At 35.7% G+C, this 22,147-nt stretch overlaps 1 protein-coding gene across 8 annotated transcripts in view; it reads left to right on the top strand.

Moving 5' to 3' along the window:
• ACAP2 (ArfGAP with coiled-coil, ankyrin repeat and PH domains 2) overlaps positions 1 to 22,147 on the top strand; it is a 68,324-nt gene that overhangs the window by 37,931 nt on the left and 8,246 nt on the right. For 3 of the 8 annotated variants that reach the window (XM_057421842.1, XM_057421839.1, XM_057421838.1), the window contains 15 exons: positions 3,588 to 3,700; positions 7,083 to 7,103; positions 10,295 to 10,346; positions 11,683 to 11,783; positions 12,709 to 12,814; positions 13,213 to 13,421; positions 13,638 to 13,707; positions 15,059 to 15,153; positions 16,524 to 16,708; positions 17,044 to 17,148; positions 17,525 to 17,617; positions 18,903 to 19,090; positions 19,373 to 19,482; positions 20,482 to 20,592; positions 20,832 to 20,893. In XM_057421842.1, coding sequence (XP_057277825.1) covers positions 3,588 to 3,700; positions 7,083 to 7,103; positions 10,295 to 10,346; positions 11,683 to 11,783; positions 12,709 to 12,814; positions 13,213 to 13,421; positions 13,638 to 13,707; positions 15,059 to 15,153; positions 16,524 to 16,708; positions 17,044 to 17,148; positions 17,525 to 17,617; positions 18,903 to 19,090; positions 19,373 to 19,482; positions 20,482 to 20,592; positions 20,832 to 20,893 — 1,621 coding nt within the window. The remainder of the gene's footprint in view (positions 1 to 3,587; positions 3,701 to 7,082; positions 7,104 to 10,294; positions 10,347 to 11,682; positions 11,784 to 12,708; positions 12,815 to 13,212; positions 13,422 to 13,637; positions 13,708 to 15,058; positions 15,154 to 16,523; positions 16,709 to 17,043; positions 17,149 to 17,524; positions 17,618 to 18,902; positions 19,091 to 19,372; positions 19,483 to 20,481; positions 20,593 to 20,831; positions 20,894 to 22,147) is intronic. The other 5 variants (XM_057421841.1, XM_057421840.1, XM_057421844.1 and 2 more) reach the window with 3 other exon arrangements.

Here is a 22,147-nt window from a genome sequence, read left to right as displayed (position 1 = left end):
AATGTAAGTGTTGTTACTTGTGTGTGTTGTTGTTTTAAGCCCTTTCTCAAGGGACTTTTGACTTAAGCATGACATTCTTTTGCTGATGGGAAGGAAATGGAAGCAACTTTCTAAATGAGAGAATCACACAGTGTCTTCTATTTAGTATGTGCTGGAGTAACTTTACAGAGTAGTGTTTTATATGGTACTTATGCACCCCCATTTACTGCCTTTTAAAAACTTAAAACAATCTGTTTCTCTAAAATAAAACCCATATTGAATATATTTTCAATATTAAAATGCTGATACAGTCCCTAAGATTTACTGGAAAAATGGCTTGAATAGCTTTCATGACTTTCTAGCAACCCTCATATTGAAAGTAAATTGAAAACTGCTGCTGCTGAAAAAGTACTAGGGCTTATGTTTTGGTAACAAGAAAATTATATGTAGAGAAGCAGAAAACGTGCAAGCTATGAAATTAATCCAATATATGTGATAAATTTATAAGTTTCTATGAAAATGCATTCACTAAAAGACCATCAAGACTCGTAAGTATTCTGTGACCCATCAGATTAGTATTAATTGTGGAAGTGAAAGTTGTTTTTCCATTGCCAGCTAGTTTGCTATGCCTCATGGACATTCAAAGAAGAAAACACCAGGCATGAAAGCATGCTGTCTGCTTCGCTTACATAGCCCACTTCTACATGTTTCTTTTCCAGTAGCTGGGCAACCAACTGTCAGAACAGAAGCCATAGATATTCCTTCCTTCAGATCTGAATGAAATGTGCAGTATAGCATTTCAGTGTAACTTTAATAATACTGGCTTAATTTTCTTAGCTCTGATTAGGTGAAATGTACTTTACTCCTAACTGACATCTAATTAGTAAATAAATGTTTAAAATTTGGTCTTTATCATGAGTTTTTGCTTAAGGAATATGAATTTCTGAATCACATAAAGTGACTGGGTTTATTAACATGTGATTCTCTTATGCAGGATACTGGAAAGATATGGATGTATTTTTCTCCACCCCCTGATTATTTTTCACGATTCACTAAACTTTTCCATGTGCCAAGATAAAAATAAACTATAATATGACTGGTTTTCTCCTACTCTTTAATTATAAAATAGCAGAGACTGCTTATCTACTTCCTTTTTCTAGTTTTATCCTTTTAACTGAAATTAAGTGTGGGGTTGTTTGTTTCTTTTTTTAGTTTGTCTTTTTCCTGACCACCACTTTATCAATATATGGAGGTTTTATCACCCCCACCCCCATTTGGCAGTCTGCTGTGTATAGTTAGGAAAATATTAAACATCTGTCTGTATACTCTTGTGTCTTTATCTGCTGTATAAAGGTGGAAGTCAATTAGGGGAGCCATTAAAAATGACACTGAGTGTACTTCATGAGAAAGACTCAGTATTTTAGACAATTTGGACTGAGAGCGTAGTGTGATAAATGATCCAAAGGAGTTTTTCTGTCATCATTGTGTATGTCTTCAAAGTGTGAATCTGGATACACTGGAAAAACACAGGTTTTCTGCAGCAGTTCTCCAAACCAGGAGGAAAATGTGATTACATGGTAGTTTGGACAGAAAAGGCTGAGGGAATGTAAGGTGTCTTCACTAGACAAGGAGTTGCAGGCATCACTGAGGCAGGAAGATGCAAATCTTTAGCAGGTTTCATTATGTTTGGGAGCTGGTAAGTTAATTTACCAGGTTTTGGGGGAGGGAGGGAATGTGACATCGGCATGTCCAAGTCTGTGCTTATAGGGGTTCCCCCCTTCTATTTTTGAGAGGGGAAGGAAAAAAACAGGACTTTTAACACTTTCATGTTTGTGAAATACTTAAGTTAAAATTGCACTGTAATATATGGCTGTTTGTGCTTACATGAAGTCTTTAATGTTCAGCATGTTCTGATCTAGAAAACAGGCAGAAAAAGTTATTAAGTACTGAATAGTAAATCCACAAATCTGTGTTTTTTGAGAAGCTTTTATTTGCAGCCTGTATGTTCATTCAGATCACTACATGGCAGTGATACTGTAGTATGTTTTGTTTTGGAACTCTTACTTTTGCATTGATCTTCAGCCTCTGAATTAATAAAAATCTAGGTTTAACATTTCAAATTTAGTTAGTCTGCTCAGATATTGGTAATGGATGAAAACGCTGTAGATTTATGGAGTTTGGTGCCGTGCTGGCCTGGGAGTGTAAAAGGCTGTTTTGATATTTGTAACCACTTTGCTGTCTTGTTTAATTAACCTTGGACAGGACCAAGCTGTCTGCATGTATAAGAGTATATGCCGTGTGTAGAAGAAAAGTTGGGGGGGGGGGGGGGGGTGTTGGACTATTACATAGGGTTAATGCATTGGTTTTGAAACTTTTATTTTTTTTAGTATAGCTTTTTTTCCTCTACTGTAGACAAATTTCTAAAAAGCAAGGTACAAAATGCAGATTTACTTTTCATGCAGAGCTAATATTTCAATTTACAAAAAAACACCTGAGTGTGACACAGTAACATTGTGAAGTGTCCTGTATTTAACCTGGTGGGGTTTGGGGTTGGTGGTTGTTTTGTTTTGTCTTTTTTGGTTTTTTGTTCTGAAACTTAATTTTCAGTGATTTGTCTATTCTGCCCTAATTAATGGGAAGAAGCCATATACTGTTAGTTTGCCTTAAGGGTATATTTTACTAACAGTGAAATTAAATAATAACATGTTTATTATAATACTATATAATATAATTATGTAATATAAAATAAAATATTTGTTATAATATTATTTTGATCTCTGGACATAGCTTATGATAAATGATATCCATGTGGATTTTGCATGCACCCCTAGTAGGTGTTAGCCTCCCTCTCGCTGAATACCTGAGCTCTGTAGCAACCCAGGAAGAGTCCATGCTGTTTCAGACAATAGGAAAGCAAATAATCACCACATACATTATTAACTGTTATTAGATGTTATTGTTACTAGATTGATGGATGCGTGTATTCCCTTGCCTTACTTCTAGGTTCATATTTTTATCAAAGATCATTAAAAAAAAATTACTGCTAAGTTCTTGTTGTCATTGTCAACACCCTGACCACTTTAATTTAGAGATAACTGATAGCATCGTCTTTATTTGATTACTTATTTTCTAAGTTCCAATCTGGCTCACTTCTCAAGATCACAGAACTGAAGAAAATGCTAAAGCATGACTGGTTCCATACAGTTGTCTGCAATTGCTTTTCAGTTTTGACTCCTAACTCCCATTGCTTGCTTTCCTCTACCTTACTTTTCCCTTTCTTTGGAATATATGTGAGACCATTTGAGCAGACAGTTGAAGCATCAGGGGCTCTGTCAGTAATATTTGCCCTCTACTTGGCTATAGAGGTCACCATACCTGAGCAAGAAATTCCCCTTGTGTGCAGGTAAAGTAAAAATCTTCACCATTCTGATCTCCTAAAAATGCTTTAAAAACAAATGCTGGGGCTTAGAACCGTAGCTTGACTAATGAGTGTTGCAAGCAAAACATTGTTCCTAGGTGTTTACTGTTTTTGACACTAATACTGTCCATAGTTGGAATTTTCATTTGAAACTGCAATGTCTCTTTCTTGTCTTGTTCCTTTGTACTAGGATTATTCCAGTGATGATACTAAACTAGAATACAATGTAGATGCAGCCAATGGTATTGTTATGGAAGGCTATCTATTTAAGCGAGCCAGCAATGCCTTCAAGACTTGGAACAGGTAATTATTCAGAACCTCTATTTACTAGTTTGTTAAGATACTGCTTGTTAAGTTAAGTTCTGGTCTGACTATGACCTATGCCACTCACTGATTTCGCAGTTTTGACAGAACACTTGGATGACTCTGTTAATTAATGTAGAGATTATACTTCAAAAATGTTTTTCCCTTCTTCTATGTCCTAGTTGTTTGCAAGCATTTTTAAGTGTTATCTTTAATCTGGAGAAGTCCTATGTGTAGAAACCTTGTCGTCTTGTGTACAGTCTGGCTCTGTAATTGCATTTTGGCCTTACTTTGAGATTAAAACAGAGCAATCCTTATGATTGTATGCAATAAGCAATGCAAATTTCTGTGCTTGGAAAATAAGCATTAGAGGACAAATAAAATGGAAGTTAGATAGCCATTGGAAGCAGGGAAACCTGGTGAAAGACTGAAGTTCTTTCTCCTGAAAGATAAGCACATAATTGTTATCCTTTACAATTCCTGTTCTGTGAGGTGAATTCTGCTTAGTAGTTTTGAATCTCCAGTTGGCAATTCAAAATACATTGTTAGTCATGTCCCTTTAACAATGTATATTTTATGATTATTTACATCTTTTTCTCCCCGAACAGGATTTCATTTGTACTTCCAAGGGTATAAGCTTTTTTTCAAGGAAATATATATATGCTGAAGCATTTACAGTATAGTTGGATACAGTTCTTGCATTTCAGAGTTAATTTATTGTGATAATAGAGGTCTTTTTACTATCTTATTCTCTCTAATTTTTAGAGCAGTGCTTCTGTTAAACTACTTGCTGTGTTTCAAAGGCCAGAATATGCATTTGGGTATGTGGTCCCTTCCAATCTTAATTATTCTATAATTCATTGAGCATCTCAGAACACCACAAGTCTATGACAGATTGGGATTGCTTCAGTTAAACCCATAGACTGTTACAAGGGCCGCTGGTGTCAATAAGACTGTATCTGTATTACCAAGTCATGTGCAACTAGTATAAGGGATTTTGCTTTGGACTACTTCTAGTCTGGTCCTGTGGTCTGATTATCCATCTGTAATGTACTTTCTAGGTTAGTTTCATCCAAGCAGAATTCAGAGTTCCCAAAAACAAATCTGCCGGGCATTAAAGGACAGTGAAAGGAAAAAAACTGGGAGATATGCTTCCTAGGTTCCTGGTGTGAATGGACACAAAATGAATATGGGAAAGTCATAATTAAGATTTGCAGTGGCATTCTTTCAGGTTAAGTTATGGGTTTGAACATATATAAAAACAGTATTTAAGAGAGCCAAGATAAACAGCTCGGTAATGAGTCAAGGTTACCTACTTTTACTATATAATTTTTATTTGCTTATAGTTTTTTTCTTCTGCTTGTTGCAGGAGTATTCAGTCGAGCTAAACCTTTAATTTTTTTTTAAATGTAAAATCTTGATAATTTATCTAACTGCAGTAGGCTAGTGGGATGCTTCAGAATTAGGCAGAGAATAGCTATCTATCAACACAGTTTAGAAATTGAATCAGTCATTTTAATTTTGTATTTCACATTCACAAACCATTTCTAATTCTTATGAAATTACTATTATAATACATAAAATACATGTTTGAGATCTTCTTAATGAAGGCAACTTATATTAATTTCTGAATCTAGACCCATTTTACTAAAAATAAAGATGTGGTTTTATCTTAGTTTTATTTCTGGATACATTTGTAGTTGCTTGCTACATGGTAGGCACTGAAGTGGTCATTGCCACATTCCGCTGCCTCTTTCCAGTGATGGAATGCTTTGCTTAGGTACAATTGCAGTTTCAGCTGCTGGGAGATAATACCGATTAAAGTTTACCATCTATTAGAGGTGAGTGTTTTTCCGATCACAAGGCAGAGCAGAAGAAAGGACTGTGTCATTGCATTAAACTGTTTTGTGCTTAAAAATTTATAATGACATACCAAAGGAGGAAACATTTAGAGAATTACATACTTTATGTGAGGGAATTCAGAGCTGAAGTGAAAAGCCCCAAGCCAGACAAGATATTTTCAGTGTTCTTACTGGATAGGTAGTTTGCTGCTTCATTTTATGTCCTGTCTTTTTGGGAAGTGGGTGGAAAATCAACCACCTGAAACAAAACTGGCCTAGAAAGAAATACTGGAATTTCCTGATGTTCTGAACCAAAGATGATGGCACTGATCTTCCTTGCTAACTGCTTATTGCACTGTCAGTAGTAACCTGTGTTGGAAATGATAGCTTGTCTTTTTCCTCTGTTGGTATCAGTTGGTATTTTGATGGTTCTAGGCCTTTTCAAGTACTCTTAAGACAGAATTAAGGATACCAGAATTCATTGCAAGTACCACTATTAGTATATAATTGCCAGCATTAAAAACATAAGATAAAAGGAAATGTTACAATGACTTTTGTCTGGGTTTGATGCACATCAGTACGGATCTAGCTAACAAATTAGAAAATTGTGATGCTTTCCAGCCCTAACCATTCTATGATTCTTCGTCCATGTCTTGGTCAATGAATCTATGGACACCATAGTGGATTATTTTGGGAGAAGTCTGGTTGCTGGGAGAGAAATTAAAAACAAAAACATGTAATGCAGCCCATTGAAGTGGGGCAAATCTGTTCTAATAAATGAAGACCTGGTTTGTTTTCAATCCAAGCTAGTTTCTTTCTAGGATGATGTAGTTTCTTCCTGGATCAGCTGGCATCTTGGGTTTCATTGTCTCAAGACTTGATACTTATTTGGGCTATTGCATCAAATTTCATGTTCTTGGAATAGTTCTGCATGACACTGACTTGAGAAACAAATAGTGTTTGAACAGGTTACAAAGTAAACCACAAGCTGTTTGCATTTCAATGTTGTGTTTTGAAAGAGCTGAAGATTTTGCAGCCTCATTTTGTTGTGACTAAATTGATAGCATATAATGTTTGTGAGTATTTCAGATAATACACTTTAGTGGAATCAAAATCATATCTTTATACTGGAAGGCCTTACAGCAATGGAGACCTGGTTTTTGGAAGTATGTCTGTTTGTAAATAATATCTCATCGTATACCATTTTTCTTAAGGCATCAGGAGATGAAATCAGGTGCATTTATTATTGTGGAGCAGCAGGTGGAAAGCTGTTTTAGTTCCTAGAAATTAAAATGAAGAATGAGTCTGTATCATGAACAAAGATATACATAAATAAATGTGTGTAGGGAGAAACACATTTATTATGCCCTGCTATAATCTGCATAGGTTTTAGGTTGGATGTGTTAAATGTTTTCCTTTTTAATTCTGCTGTATTTTCAGATCATGCTAATTCTTTGCTTATTTTGCTCATTTTGCATTTTTCATTTCCTTCTCCTTCTTTCCCTTATGTTTTAATCCTACCCCATTTTTTCACATGACAGGAAAAAGCCAGATCACATCAGGTACCAACCAGCTTCTTTTTTACCTTCCCGATGTTTCTTTGGCACGCAAACAGCTCTTCATTAACCCTGCATTTAATTTTGATTACTTGCAATGGATGTATAAACGGCTTAGTCTAAGAAAATAACAGAAGGATTCTGCCTGGGATGCCCCAGTATACCTGCTGCTCAACAACTTTAAAAGAATAAGAAAGATAGAGCTAGATATAGCTGAAAAGGAATTAAAGTTTCTGCACTCAAACTTGTGAGCGTTATATGATCGGTGTTTTTGACTTTTTCCAGTTGAAGTTGGTGAGATTTTTTTCTTATCAACTGCATTGGAAATAAAGATGTGACTTTTAAATGTTGTGCATTCTTAAATCACTCTGGTTTATTTGCATGCTGATAGCAACTGGTGAAGAAAAAGATTTCCTTTTGAGAATCAATAAGCACGATTCATTTTTTTAATTATAAAAATTTAAGGTTTTGGATTTTTTTTATTACTCAGTTCTCAAAAATTTGCAGTGTTTTTCAATGAATTTTGTATTGTTTCTGATTTACTTTAGATTTTTTATTGTGTGGGTATAAATGTTGGAAAACATTCAGTTTCTAAACCCAAACAGCTATATCTAAGCACCACTGAGGCAGTGCAAATTACTCAAAGATTCCCCAAGTATGTTTTCTCCTTCACCATGCTCCTCTCCTGTTACTGACAGAATGACGCATTTAAAGAAACTTTGACAATGGTCAGTACTTAATACGCACATGTTGCCTAAAGGTTTACGAGCAATAAATCTTACAACAGGATAGAGGTTGCATACTGTATAATAGCACCTTCTGTACATTTATTGTACCTGAAAGCCTCTTGGCTGTTACTGCTGTAGACCCCCAGCAGTTTCTCTCTTTACAGTAATTAATGGAATTTATTGATGGTACATAGTTAATATGAAATAACTCAAATATTTTGGCCTGAATAAAACTGCTGTGGTGCTCATGTGTTGGAGGGCAGTCTGACACTTCTGTTTTTTCAAGCATACAATAAAATGTGTTAACTTTTTTTTTTCTTTTGACATCTACTTCAGAAGTGTGATCTTCAAGTTATACTACATTCTAAATTGTTGATCTTGCTCAATATATTTCCTTAAAACAAATAAATACCAACTCCCTCCCCCTTTTTTGGTTGCACTTGAAAGTTCTCTTAAACAGATTTAATTTCTCTACTAGGAAAAAAAAGGGTCTGAAATACTTTGAAAATTTTTAGACTAGGGTTTAAAGATGACACAAATTTGTTTTACAGTTTGTGTGCTCACCTATATCCAGTGAATCAGATTGGAGCTTTCTTACTTCAGTAACTCACTAAATATTTAGCTGTAGAATAAATGAAGCATTACATTTATGAAGTTAATTACACCACCTAAGGCTATTGTTAAGGATTTGCTCTGTTGCATGTTATCTTGGGGCAAGGCTTAATTTTTATTTTTTCTTCCTTATCACTTAAGCACTGCTTTCCGTGCTTTTCTATTTGCTGTTCTGTTTGACAAAAGCACATAAAAAAGCTGGAATTTATTTTCTAGTCTACTTTTTAAGTTACCTATTTAAATATTAGCAATAACCTAACTTACGCTCATATTTGAGGCTTAGTTACTGCATCTGTAGGGTTTGGTTTTTTTTTTTAATACATGGTAAAGGTGATACCTTTTAAATAGCAGTGACCAAAACTACTACTGTTAATAAATTGAAGAAGTAATTAACTTTTTCATTATTCTGTTTAGTTAACTTAAGGCAGAAAGATGTCTGTTACTATGTTTGAAACCCAGTATTAAAAGAAGATCCTGTTGTTCCTTTTAAAATTACTTTTAAAATTAAATATATCTGCACAACATTTGAAAATATTCTTAAAAGGTAGAATCTCATCTGTCTATGAAATACTAACTTTTCTAACAAATATTAGAATTTCTGATTTGAATCTAACTTTATCTTAATTTTTCTTAATCTTCGCTTCTTTTCATGAATGGCTTGTGGTGGTTGAAAAACTACATGGACCCTTCTTGTTACTAATTGTAGTAACCTGTATCTACAAGTTCAACAGCCTGTGGAGAATAACAAGATATGTTGCATTCAGTATTTTATATCGTGTTGCCATTCAAACTATTTGCAGTGCAGGGGAAAGTGAAATGTGGTATAAGTGGAGTATTTGAGGCACTGGGGAATTATGCTGTGATAAACACAGGTTCACATTATAAACCTGAACAAAACCAAGAAGTGTACATTTCTCTGCAGGGCTCAGTTATGTTTTACATTCCCTTCATTTTTTGTCAGTTCAAAACCAGTGATGATTGGTTAGCTTTTGTTTTGTTCATCCCCAGAAGAGCTAGACATGTATGGTTATATTTGCCGCTTTTTTATATTTAGCAGTCTGATAAAATGCCTTGTTAGAGATCTGAAGGACTTGCAATTTTTTCCAAAACATGAATGATATTTCCGTTCTTTATGAACAGTATCCTATCTGCACAGTGAGTTTGACAAGGAAGGATAGAGTTCAGAGGAGTTTGTAAGTGTTACATTATCTTTTGGATTTTATAGGCTGCCTTCATTAAATCTTTTGTTCGATATTTTTCTACAAAGCTGAGGCTTAAGTTAGGATCTTACTTAAAAGGTTTTCTTGGTTTTGCTTTGGTTTTGTATGCAATCTTTTTGTTTCAGCATCTAAAATTTTAAGAAATACTAACTATAGATAGATGTAAAACCTGCATGGGGAGAGCAACGGTAGGAATTTTAGTGCCTTAGTAAGCTATTTATTAGTTATACTCAAAAATAGTTCAGGAGTGAGTAGCTCACATAGTTCAAGGATTTTTGTTATTCAAACTGTCTGAATTTGTCTTATCAAACAATTACTTTAAAATGTAATTTACTGCTGAAATACAGAAGTACATGCTCTTTGAAATGAAAATGTTTTGTGTGGTATCTTAACTAATGTCGTAACATGAATGTATTTGTTTATGACTCAAATTATCTGAACCTTGCTCTCTTTTCTGTTTTGTCTCTGCTTTACCTTTTTTTCATTGTTCTCTCAATACTTGGCAAAACTGACTATGGCATTAATTTTGTGAATTCTTTTAGGCAGTCTCTCTGTAGACTGTGTATTAGCACATTTCAGTCAAATAAGCACTGTAAAATTAGTTATGTATTCTCTGGATGTCTCTTCATTTGAATAGGCGCTGGTTCTCAATACAAAATAACCAACTTGTGTACCAGAAGAAATTTAAGGTAGGTATCAAAAGCTGGCATAGTCTGGGGCCTGGGTGATGGTTTTCCTGATTGATTGGGGAAGGACAAACAGTGCTGATGCTGGCATCCTGTGTGGTCTTCAACAGCCTACTGCTGTTTCTAAATTAGTTTCTCCTTTGTAAAATTAGATTAATAGCTGTGCTTACAGATTTTGGGATTCCTGTGTAGTGACTTGTAAGCACATAATTATTGGCTTGGGGTTTGTTACCTTGTTGCAGAAAAGGTTTCTGAAGAGCCTTAAAAGTTGTTGGTCCCAAAAGGCTTGTACTCACTTGCTGACTGGGAAATACTCCATCCTGTTCTTCCAGCAGTTGTTTTTAACTCTTTCAGGACCTGTTCCCTCCTGTTACTTACTGGGTTCACATACCCAATTTAGCAGCTGGAGAGAGAGCAGAGGATTAAAAATGGCATGAAATCATTTGTCAGGAAACAGTCAGGAATACCATATACGTGTATTTAATACTAAAAATGTGGGGTGGTTCAGCAGTATCTGTTTTTCTGCTGGTGAGAAAGTACAGTTGTATATTACAGCAGCAAGCATAGCACTGCCCCAGGCTGTAAAGCCAGCCTTTTCAAGCAACATTTGGGCCTATGCTCCTTTGTTCACTGTTCTAGAATCTGCTTTTGTGCCACATAGCTGTAGCTGTTTTCCATTCTGGAAAAAAGCAGAGAACTGTATGGGTGGGGTGGGGGCGTGGGGTGTAGAGAAGGAAGAGTTTGAGTTCATTTCTCTTCAGTCTTAACAGACCAGGTTCAGAGCATGTCCCTTGTTACCTGGTGGTAACAAATCAAAGATCTTAATTTTTGTAGTGGGAAAAGAAACAGTTGAGTTTGTATGAGCACATTTGAGTTGGGCGTTCTGCATTTGTGAATTCCAATTACTTTTTCAATACAGCTTTGAAGAGCTGTTAGCTTAGAACAGGATTTGTATGAATTGAATCAAATTTTCAGAATGAAAATTTTCAAAATTTCAAAATAATATTTGTTATTTGTGAGTTAATTGTATTTCTTAGAAAGTATCTTTAAACTCTTTTTAATACTGTTGTTTTGAATAAGGTGTTGATTATTTAGTGAAGTGGATTGTAGGCAAAAAGGAATTTACAAAGTTTGTGGTAAATGTTCATTAAATATAACTAAGCATTAAAATGTATCTAAATATTTCCTGCAAAGTACCTCTGATTCCACCTAATTAAAATTATATTTTGGAGAAAAAAAAATTATGTAAACAAGCAAATAGAATTAAATTCTAGATAATATGGAACTCTTGGCAACTTTAGCTTTCCTCTGACTTTTTTTGTTAATTTTTGTCTCTTAGGATAATCCCACAGTAGTTGTTGAAGACTTGCGGCTTTGCACAGTTAAGCACTGTGAAGACATAGAAAGACGTTTCTGTTTTGAGGTGGTTTCTCCAACAAAGTAAGAAGAGATGGAGCATGTTTATTTAAAAATATAAAAAGTAGTTACATTCAGTTGTCTTCAAATGGGAGATTAACATTTCTCTTGGGACAGATCTAAACAGGAAAAGTATCTGAACAATTCTGTTCCCTGAAATTTTGGCTAACAGTAAGTGATGCTGTGAGAAGTGTTCCTAGTGTTTAGTTCACTTTTGGCATTAAAATAAACATGCATTCTTGCGAGGAGCTGTTGTAACTTAGTAGTTACTGATACTAGTGAGCTACTCAGTAATGTAAAAACAGATCTCGGTTTCTCCAGATTTGATTGGTGTATTGAAAGAGAAGCATATTAATAAGTTGTTGTCTCAATAGTGTTAAATTACATTTCATAATGCAATAAATGAAGCCACCAAATAAAGATTATCTTTCAGCTTTAGCAGTGCAGTTTATCAGCTGTATTTGGAGAAGTATGGCAGTCCTGCTGCATACAGCAAGGGCAGGATGTGGATTTCTCATTAATGATTTTAGATGTGACCATATTTGCATTAATTAAATTGTAAACTAATTAGGTTTACATTAATTAAACTGTATATGTAAGACTGATACTTCTGTCTTGTGTAATTAGTCACAGAGGTAAAATGCATGTGAGCATATAAAAATGACAAAATTGGAAGAAGAAAGGGAATAGGAAGCTAACTTATTCTCTGGGTTATTTGAAGAGTTGTATCTGTGTTTTAGCACTACCTGCAAATAGTTTTGAAAAGTTTGTCACTTATAAAAGGTTAGCTGTTTTGTTCTCTCAAAATAATTGGGTATATTAGATGATGCCTGCTAAACAATATACTTGTGATAAAAGAGACTTTCTCTATTTTATTGAACAATTTGTTGTTTGATGTTAGCTGCTTGGTCAGTCTCTGAATCTTGAGTACACATGTAATTTGTCACAGAAGCTGCATGCTTCAGGCGGACTCGGAAAAGCTGCGGCAGGCATGGATTAAAGCTGTTCAGACCAGTATTGCTACAGCATATAGAGAGAAAGGGGATGAATCTGAGGTAAGTTTAAAAATCAACCAAACAATAACCACCCCTTTAGATCCTGGAAATTAAAAATAGAGAAAACATCTTTTTGCAAGTGGAGAGGAACAAAAAGAATCCACTGTCTTCCAGTGGAAATGCAGTGAAACTTTGAAGGCTGTGTTTACTAATCTTAATAATGTTACTTTGGCCTGTATGTTTTGATGAGATTTTTCTGTAGTGTGATTAAAATTCATAAGCTACTCCTATATTTGGTTCTATATTTCTTCTAAAATAGCTTTTTCAGTCGTCTGGCCCTCCTTGGCCTTAAATGCAGAAGTTACTTTTCTAAGATCCTAGTGCCCAGTCGGTATCCATAGGACTTTTATTTCTTTAATTTGGTGTGTGTTTCTGTTTTTGTTTGTTTCCTTTTTTAGAAACAGGAAAAGAAATCATCCCCTTCTGCTGGAAGCCTAGAATCTGGGAGTGAGACAAAAGAGAAGTTGTTAAAGGGAGAAAGTGCTCTGCAGCGAGTTCAGTGTATTCCTGGTAATGCTGCCTGCTGTGATTGTGGTTTGGCAGATCCTCGCTGGGCCAGTATCAACTTAGGAATCACGCTGTGCATTGAGTGCTCTGGGATACACAGGTTGGGGAACATTTCAGAACTGTATTTGATGTATGCATTGACTTAATTAGGAAGGGTGGTGTTTGCCTCTTCAAATGTATACTGAAGCATGATTAGAGACCCCTGTTTGTAAACAGAATTAAGGTAACTGCTTTATTTGCATAAATTAATGGTAAAGCTGTGTGAGGTAAGACATAGCATGTAGTTACAGATTAGTATTTTTTTCATGCTGTTTAGGAGCTTGGGAGTCCACTTTTCAAAAGTAAGATCTTTAACACTGGATTCATGGGAACCTGAACTTCTAAAGGTATGATAGTTTTGAAATGAGTTTCTATTTGGTACTTAAATTGTTGTTCTAAAGCCTCTGCATCAGAAAGTTCAATGGGGGAAGCGCATTTTTTCCTAGTGCATGTTTCTGCCTTTGAGTAGAAAATGTTCATAGTTGGGTTTTTTTGTTCATACTTTCTTATAATACATGTGGTAGCAGTAGTCATTCCTGGTACAAATTTGCAAGTCAGAGGAACTTGTGACACCTTCAGGTTTGCAAATGCACTTTGAGTAGTAAGTTTCATCTGGTACTTCAATATATAAAAAGGGAAATCTATTTACAGACCAATAATGTAGTGGGCTTAAAAATTTTGGAAGTGTTACATCAGCCTAAAGCATGGTCATAGTTGAAAATTCAAATACCAGCTCTTACAGTGAAATCTTGATTCCGTACTGTCCTGGCTTGTAGGGGGACACCTGTGCAACTGCTCGTGTGCCAAAATTCTAGCTTGAAATACATGGTTATGCAAATTGGGTAACTTTGAAATACCGAAATAGGAACTCATGCATGGGAGGCTTGTGTGCAATTGGCTAACTAATGCAAGGCATTTGTTTCTAGCTGTGACGTTCTGGTAGTTAGGTATTGCTTCTCCATTCTGAATAATCAAAAGACACAATATAAGTAGGGGTGTTTGTCCTGTGGTTTAACCTTAAATAATTTTAGTATCAGTGTGTTCATGCTGAGGACACAACAACAACAACAACAACAAAAAAAAAAAACAAAACAACACCCCTTGTCTTGCTCATGTAAATACCAGAGCAGAATGTTCTACCTGGTATTGGAAGCAAGAAGCCTGTTCGTTGCCATCAGTAAGTTGGACTTCTTGGGCCAAGTTCTCCTTAAAGTAGTGTCTGCAGGCTTACTTACTGCCTTTGGTCTTTTTCTGTAGACATAACACATTATGGTTTAGCAAAACTGTCTGTGGGACAAGATGGAATGGAACTGATTTAATTGTCTCTTGCTGATGGGATAGGAATAGGTACTAGCAAAGCTGGTGGAAAAGAGTACCTTTGTTAATGAGGCCTGAAGATGTCATTCTGATTGCACAAAAAAAAAAATCTTGAATGACAGATGGTAATTTTTGCAGTCCTTTTTCAGAAAGGAATCGTGCTTTAAGAGTGACCATGTTTTCTTGCTGTCTTACTCAGAATTTAGGCTCTCTATTCACTGATCGTTTCATTATCATGATATAAACCCATGTTTAGTTTTGCAAGTGTACTTTTACCAATAAAAATACTAAGTTGTAAAAATAGGCTGAGTGAGGTTAAAAACAACTAAGTAGATGAAGCCTTTTGTAGCTGTATTTGAATTTACTTATTTTGCTTCATAGCTTATGTGTGAATTGGGAAATGATGTCATAAATAGAATTTATGAAGCCAAGTTGGAAAAAGTGGGAGTAAAGAAGCCACAACATGGAAGCCAAAGGTAGGAGTTTACTAGCAGTGCCTCTTCCTTTTCATGTTGCTTCATTCAGCCTCCAGCTTTAAAAGACACTGTCAGTTAACTGTGTTTAACTGTTAACTGTGATTTACTCTGTTTCCCCCTATCATCAGTATGTTTTGTGTTCCCCTTTATCTCACTTTCTGTCTTTACTGGGAATTCCTTCTGTTGGTCCCTTTGTGCTTCATGTTCTGTTTACGTTTCTGTTCATGTGGATTGGTTGGTTGTTTATTTTTTCTGATCTTGGTCTCTCCTTTTGATGACAACTCTATAGTATCCTGTTCTGTCTCACTAGTGTGGGCATGTTGCTTTTGTTTCCCGTCTGCTTTGTACCATCTCAGCCAGCTTTACTTGGTCTGTGAGCGCTCCTGGAAGGAACCTGTAGCTGTGCCTTTTGTTTACAGTGACTTTGAGTTCAACTTTTGTTCCCTGATCCCGAGAATGCTCTCTTTGTTTGCATTGTACATGAGTGCTGCTGCTTTACAGCAACCTTCTTATGATTGTACTGTTGTCTTCCCTTTCTCTCTGGCACTAATTTGTGTTTGAAGGTGGTTTCCTAATGTTTTGTTCTGCTGCATAAGATTTCTTTTTAAAGTTTGTTTTTTTTTTACCAGCTTTCCCGTTTTGTACTTCTTTCTATCAGGCAGTTTTGTGGTAAAGAAAACAGCAGCTTATAAAGTGTTGGCAATTAGGAGACAACGATAACATAAATAGTGTAGGAGATCTGCTACATTTTCCTTCTAGGGATAACTACTTATCAGGAGTTTCTATAGTAATACTTGTATAGGCCATTTCATCAGTTTGTCACAAGTAGAGTGTGTGTTTTAAGGTGATAACCTCAGGTTACAAGAAAAACTATTTCCGTATACGTTAAGGAACTGGTGGCTGTGCCTACCTGAGGCTAATTATTATTGTTTTCTTGTGCAATCTTGATGTTCTTTAACAAATGTTGCAGTTTATATTTACCTAAGAAACTAAATGTATGCTGTGTTAATTGGTTATTAACAATGTAAAACATGTATAAAGGATTAATACTGAGAAGTAACATACAGTAATTAATGCTTATTTCTTCCACATACCACTTTATAAGTCCTCTGCCTGAAGAAAAAAAACCATAAGAAAACCAACATATACGAACTTAACAAGATTACCTTCTTTTGAGCTTTATGCAAAATTTAATCAAGAATCCAGAAGGAGTTATACAACGTCCTTTTTGTATTTCTGAAAATGTACTGAAAATGTGTCTTACATGCAACGCCAAACTACAGTTTTGGATACTGGCTTTAGTATGAAGTGGACATTGTTTTAATACTAAAATATTAGCTTATGAACTATAGTATTTTTCTATATGACAGGCAGGAGAAGGAGGCATACATCAGAGCAAAATATGTGGAAAGAAAGTTTGTAGAGAAGCAGCCTGCATCAGTATCTCTGCCTCAATCTGGAACAAAAGGTTTGCCTCAAAGTAAGGAAGAGAAAAGGCACAGTGGCCCTGAAAAATCCCTTTTGGCAGGGGAACAGGGTGTGGCAGCCCATAAAGGTATTTACACACTTCTCTCCTTAGCTATGTTACCCACATTCTTTTTTAAGTAACATATTTTTTGTATTAATTGATTTCCTGCCTCCTGCAGAGAAACCAGAATCTGATTTTTAAATAGGTCATAGCCTAGTTCAAAAGTATGGGGGAGAAAAGGTTTATTCAGACGTGCATTTTTAGGTGGGGAAGAGTTTGGAGTGGGGATGCTTATTCAGAAACATATTAACCACCTTCTTTCCTCCATATTTTCATTCTTCTTATTTTTTCCAATAACGTTCTTTCCTGCCCTATCCCCTCCTTACTGCCTGCTTTGTGCTTTGCTAACTTGCATGTCCCAGCGGTTGCTGTAAGTAGCGACGAGGCGAGGCGGGAGTCTCTGTTCTGTCCCGATGAACTAGATTCACTCTTCTCCTACTTTGATACCTCTTCAAAACTACGTAGTAGTAAGTACTACAGCTATGGCGTGTTCAGTATTTGCACTAGTGATCCATTGTGTGTTGTGGCCATCTCCCTGCCTTGAATCTATTTCCTCCAGGCTACTGCATTGCTTAGTGTTTTCATGAAATAACTTAAGCTTTTTTACTTATCCTGATCTTTTCCTTTCTAATAATCTTTGACATTTATTATTATTACAGATGTTATGGTTGCAATATGTGTCTTCATATTTTTCTGTGGATGCACTATCAAATAATTACTAGTCATTAAAAAAAAACCTATGTGTTCGGGACCAAGTATAAGAGTTTGCTTTATTATCATGGTATCTGTGAAGAGCAGGTAACTTGAAGTCTGCATAGTAATCACAGTTTTTCTCCAAAACAGTGCAAAGCAGTGACAGTGGGATCCAGCAGAGTGTTAATGACAGCAGAGAACACCTTGCCTCTACTGTATCAGCCAACAGCTTGTATGAACCAGGTGTGTTGAGCTTTCTATTGTAAAATGAAAATTTAATCACTTCTTGGTAGCATGTTCTTGTAAAAAAGATATGATTCATGTCTTTCCTACCTGGTGGGCTGAAACATTTTTAATAATAGTGGTAATTGCTTGAGTGACCTTTCTGTCCTCTGGGCTTGGTAGCAACAATGACTTTGAATCCTTCTAAATGAGTTCAAAGAGTAATTTTTTTTTCCAGTCAGATGATACTAAGCCAGAACTGCATTTTTTCACAGACAGAGCAATGCTTCATTTTTATAGACAAGTCTCCACAGAAATGTATAATCCTTTTATAAATAGTTAAATCTTTGGCGATGAAATTGCTATTAAGTCACAGATAACGGGCTTTTACATGTTGTTTGAGTATTCTTGCTTAATTGTTCTGTTTTCTGCTTATGTGGAATCGACCATGTCTTTAAGTATTACTCCCTCTTTACTGAATGTTTTATAAACTTATTGATGAAATTATTTGCTATTTAATATTAGCATTCTTGTCTGACAGAGGTATTGAGTATGGTCTGTCAAAATATTCAGAACATTATTTGTAAAGCAAACTTACTCTTCTACATCAAAGCACTCTTCTGAGGTATGTTTTAAATCCAGTAGTTCACAGCTGTGGTTTGTAGGCAAGCAGTATGAGGCTTCGATGCTTTTTTTTGACTGCGTTGTCGAAACACTTAGGATGCTGTAGCTCATGAAAGCTTATATATGACAAAGTCTTTATCTCTCAGACTTCATTCCGTATAACTTATCAAGATGATAAGAGAGATTATGCTTTAGTCCAAAAGATTATAGCAGCACAAGTAATCAGTAAATAACAATGCTATCTTTTAACAAAAATCAGGTCAGAACAGTATTAGTCTCATATTCAACTCTATCCAGCTGTTGCAGATGAAGGTATATTTGTATGACTATATGCAGGAAATTAGTGCTATTCATATCTTGCTGTATAGGTTAAACCACACTGCTAACCTGAAATAATTTCTTAAAAATTATATGGAATTTGTAAGTTGAAGGATATGCACACATGCCAGTACTGGGGGAGATAATGTTTTCTACGCAATAATAATTCTGTGAAGTGGCCATGCCTGAATGCTGGAACAAGCTAAAGGCATCTGTGACTTGTCCTGGCAGAATGAGACAACAATGCATAGTGTTCTGCAAAACTGGAGCTACCTTACACCAGAGAAATTACATTTTTGCTCAGAATTCCAGGAGGTACCTAATAAAAAGAGGTTGGATAAGCTTTTTTTTTTTTTCCCTCCAGAAGGAGACAAGCACGAGTCTTCTGTGTTCTGCAACTCTAAGCAGCATAGTCCAGGATTGCAGCTGTATCAAGCTGCCTTTGAGAAGAATCTTCCTGATATGGCGGAAGCATTGGCTCATGGAGCTGAAGTAAACTGGGTCAACCTAGAAGAAAACAAAGCAACACCACTCATTCAGGCAGTGCGAGGGGTATGTGATGTACAGCACTAACTGATGTGGGAGTAAGGGAAGTGGAATAACAGGGATATTTCTGTGTCACTGGGTTTTTTTTTAACAACAAAGTTGTTTCTGAACTATTTTTTTCCTGTTAATGCTTTGTTTGGAATTGTATAACGTAGCAGTGTTTAAATTTGATATGGAAGCAAATTCTTTTTGTTCCCTTTGCCACATGACTCAGTGAGAAGGCAGAGCAGGTTTGGCTCTTATTCTAGAGATCTGGTGCTGAATTGTTTCTTTGCTTTTATTCCATAGGGTTCATTGGTTACTTGTGAGTTTTTGCTGCAGAATGGGGCCAATGTGAACATCAGGGACATGAAGGGAAGGGGACCTCTGCACCACGCCACAGTTCTAGGACACACTGGGTAACTCATTGCTCCAGGATCTGTACATGGCCATCCTTTACTATAGTTGTTAATGTGAAGCTTCTTAATTTCACCAAATATTCTGGCATTTTAGTACATTTCATGATCTAGGTTTTTCTTAACTTTTGTGAAGAGAAAGGAAATAACACTTTGAATTGGCAGTCCCATCACTAGCAAAGCACACCTTTAAAAACACTCTAGTCTAATTTTAAACATGTATTTAATAATGCTTTGAAATAGTGTGAACTTCTGGTGAAGACTCATGAGATTTTTCTTAGTTTCTCAGAAAATATGATACAAATAGGAGAAATGGTGTGCAACAGCCAAGGCTTTTGCTCACTCATGCCTCTTGTGTGTTGCACTGGGAGTATATCTCATTTCAAAATGTACTGCATTACATCTCGAGTTTTGGAATCATGGCTTTTAACTGAAACCCTGTAACAGTTCAGCTCAGATGAGGACACAACAATCTGATTGTAGTGCTCAAACTGCATTCATAAATTCTAAGTACAGTACAACAGCTTGGGAGAGTTCAAGGTGTAATCTTGGTCAGTTTGCCCATTTATAAAGATGGAAAATTATAGTAGCAGAATAAAAATCAAATCAGTTCCTATTGGGTAAATCAGGCATGTGTGAGCTGTATTCTTTCCTGTATTGATTTATCCTGCTCAGTGCTTCTTGTCTGTTGTCGTGAAAGGGATGAGATTTTTGGTTCTACAACCTGAGGGTAATACAGGAGGGTAGAGGCTTGCTTCTGAAGGGTTCAACTTCTTGCTGCGCTAGCGTGATTTGAGTTAGGCTCTTTGTAATGTGGATTAAATAAGTAAGGTTTTGCTTACTAGTGTGTTAACATCTTAGTTGTTCTAGATGAGCAGTGCTGTTTTGATCTGTTCAAGAGACTTGGGTGATTTAAGCCAAATACATTGCATCCAGTTTGAATTTATTTGCCTTCTTCCTTTATTGTTATGGAAATGATTTTTAAATGCTTTTTCTAAACAGACAAGTGTGTTTATTCCTAAAACGAGGAGCAAACCAGCATGCCACTGATGAAGATGGGAAGGATCCATTGAGTATAGCAGTAGAAGCTGCAAATGCAGATATTGTAACATTGTAAGTTGTACCTCCTGGTTTTGCCCGGGTAACTAGAGTTTTCTGTTTCAACTTTAAAAATAAAAGAAATGTCAGAATTCCTTTACATAAAAACAGGCAGAGCAAAAGAAAAATCAAAGAGGGTGCAGTATCCATAGATGCCCCCTCTGGTGTGAGGTTCAGAAGTGCATTGTAGGTCTTGAATTGCAGTCTCTTAGTGCTTCAAATATGACACTGTTCTCTTGTCTTCTAAATCACAGGTTGCGTTTAGCAAGGATGAATGAAGAAATGCGTGAATCAGAAGGACTCTATGGACAGCCAGGTCAATACTCTACTAATAACCATACTGAAATGCAGTATAAGAAATGTATTCAGGAATTTATCAGTTTACAATTAGATTCTTAGGATCTGAGGGAAATTTAAAATAGCTTCATAGAGTAATGTTTTTTATCAACAACTGACACATGTTAAAGCTTCATTGAAATTTGCTGGTGTGACTTTGTCAGAGTATTTAGGGGACCTAAAAGGAGAGTGTTTAAAGTACATTATTATAGTTGTGTAGGTTACTACAGCCATTACCAACCTCTTTGCTGCTAGTTGTCTATACAGTTTTCTCCTATTGATGTTCCATTGAAACTCATGTCACGTTAGGATTTACCTGACATTATTCAATAGCAGCCTTCTGACCCAGGTTGCTCAGAGGCAGTTGAGTTCATCTTATGACAGGATATCATTTTCCTTCCTGTGGAATGCTCCTGTTTTTTCTTTATTTTAAGAAAAAAAATGTTTGCACACCAATATAAGAATGTACATCAAACATTTCAAAATTACTTCAAACAGAAATAGGAAAGTATTTTTTCCTCAGATTTTTATTTTTAAATACTTTTTGTTAAGATACAAATAAGAAACAAAACAGTCATTCTTATGTATTTTTGTACGCATAGTATCTTACCATTTGATTAAAATAATAAAAATTGGCAGACATTCGAGCCAACAGTTACAAGAAAGTAACAAACTATTTAATTAAACAAACTGTATTCTCAGGCACTCAGTCCCAATTTACACTATGTTCTGATGCGATATTTATGCAAACCATTTCTTCTGTTATGGTATGCTTCCATAGGAATGTAATTTCATCTCCTACAAATGTCAGTAATGAAAGCACACTTTTTGTTAAGTTAGACAGCTAAAAACATGCTGCTGTACCTGGCAGTAGCGAAAGGAAAGCCTTATTTTTAAGGTTGAATGCTCAGTACTCTTGGCTCACCCCTATAAAGCCCTTATGTATTTCTTATCGATTCACAAGGACTGTGTGTGCTTATGCCTGTTATCAGATCGGGGCTGGAATATACTCAAGGGGCAACGCTGAGTGTCATGTTGATATTCCAGATTAACTCTGTTAAATAAACCAAATTTATTTAGTTTCTCCTTAAGAATAGATGTTTATCAAATTTAAACAGATCTTCTAGGAAATTCAGGTTAAAACAGTAAAAGTTCTATAGACACTCAGACATCCAAATGCTTTCTTTGATAAAGCAACAGATAACTTAAAAGTATACCCTTGATTATGAGCCTA

The sequence above is a fragment of the Pezoporus wallicus genome, unplaced genomic scaffold (genome assembly GCF_028554395.1).
Source record: "Pezoporus wallicus isolate ANWC-B61680 ecotype Strahan unplaced genomic scaffold, APGP_CSIRO_Pwel_v1 scaffold_7402, whole genome shotgun sequence".
NCBI classification, from domain to species: domain Eukaryota; kingdom Metazoa; phylum Chordata; class Aves; order Psittaciformes; family Psittacidae; genus Pezoporus; species Pezoporus wallicus.
This window is presented reverse-complemented; position numbering and strand designations above follow the sequence as displayed.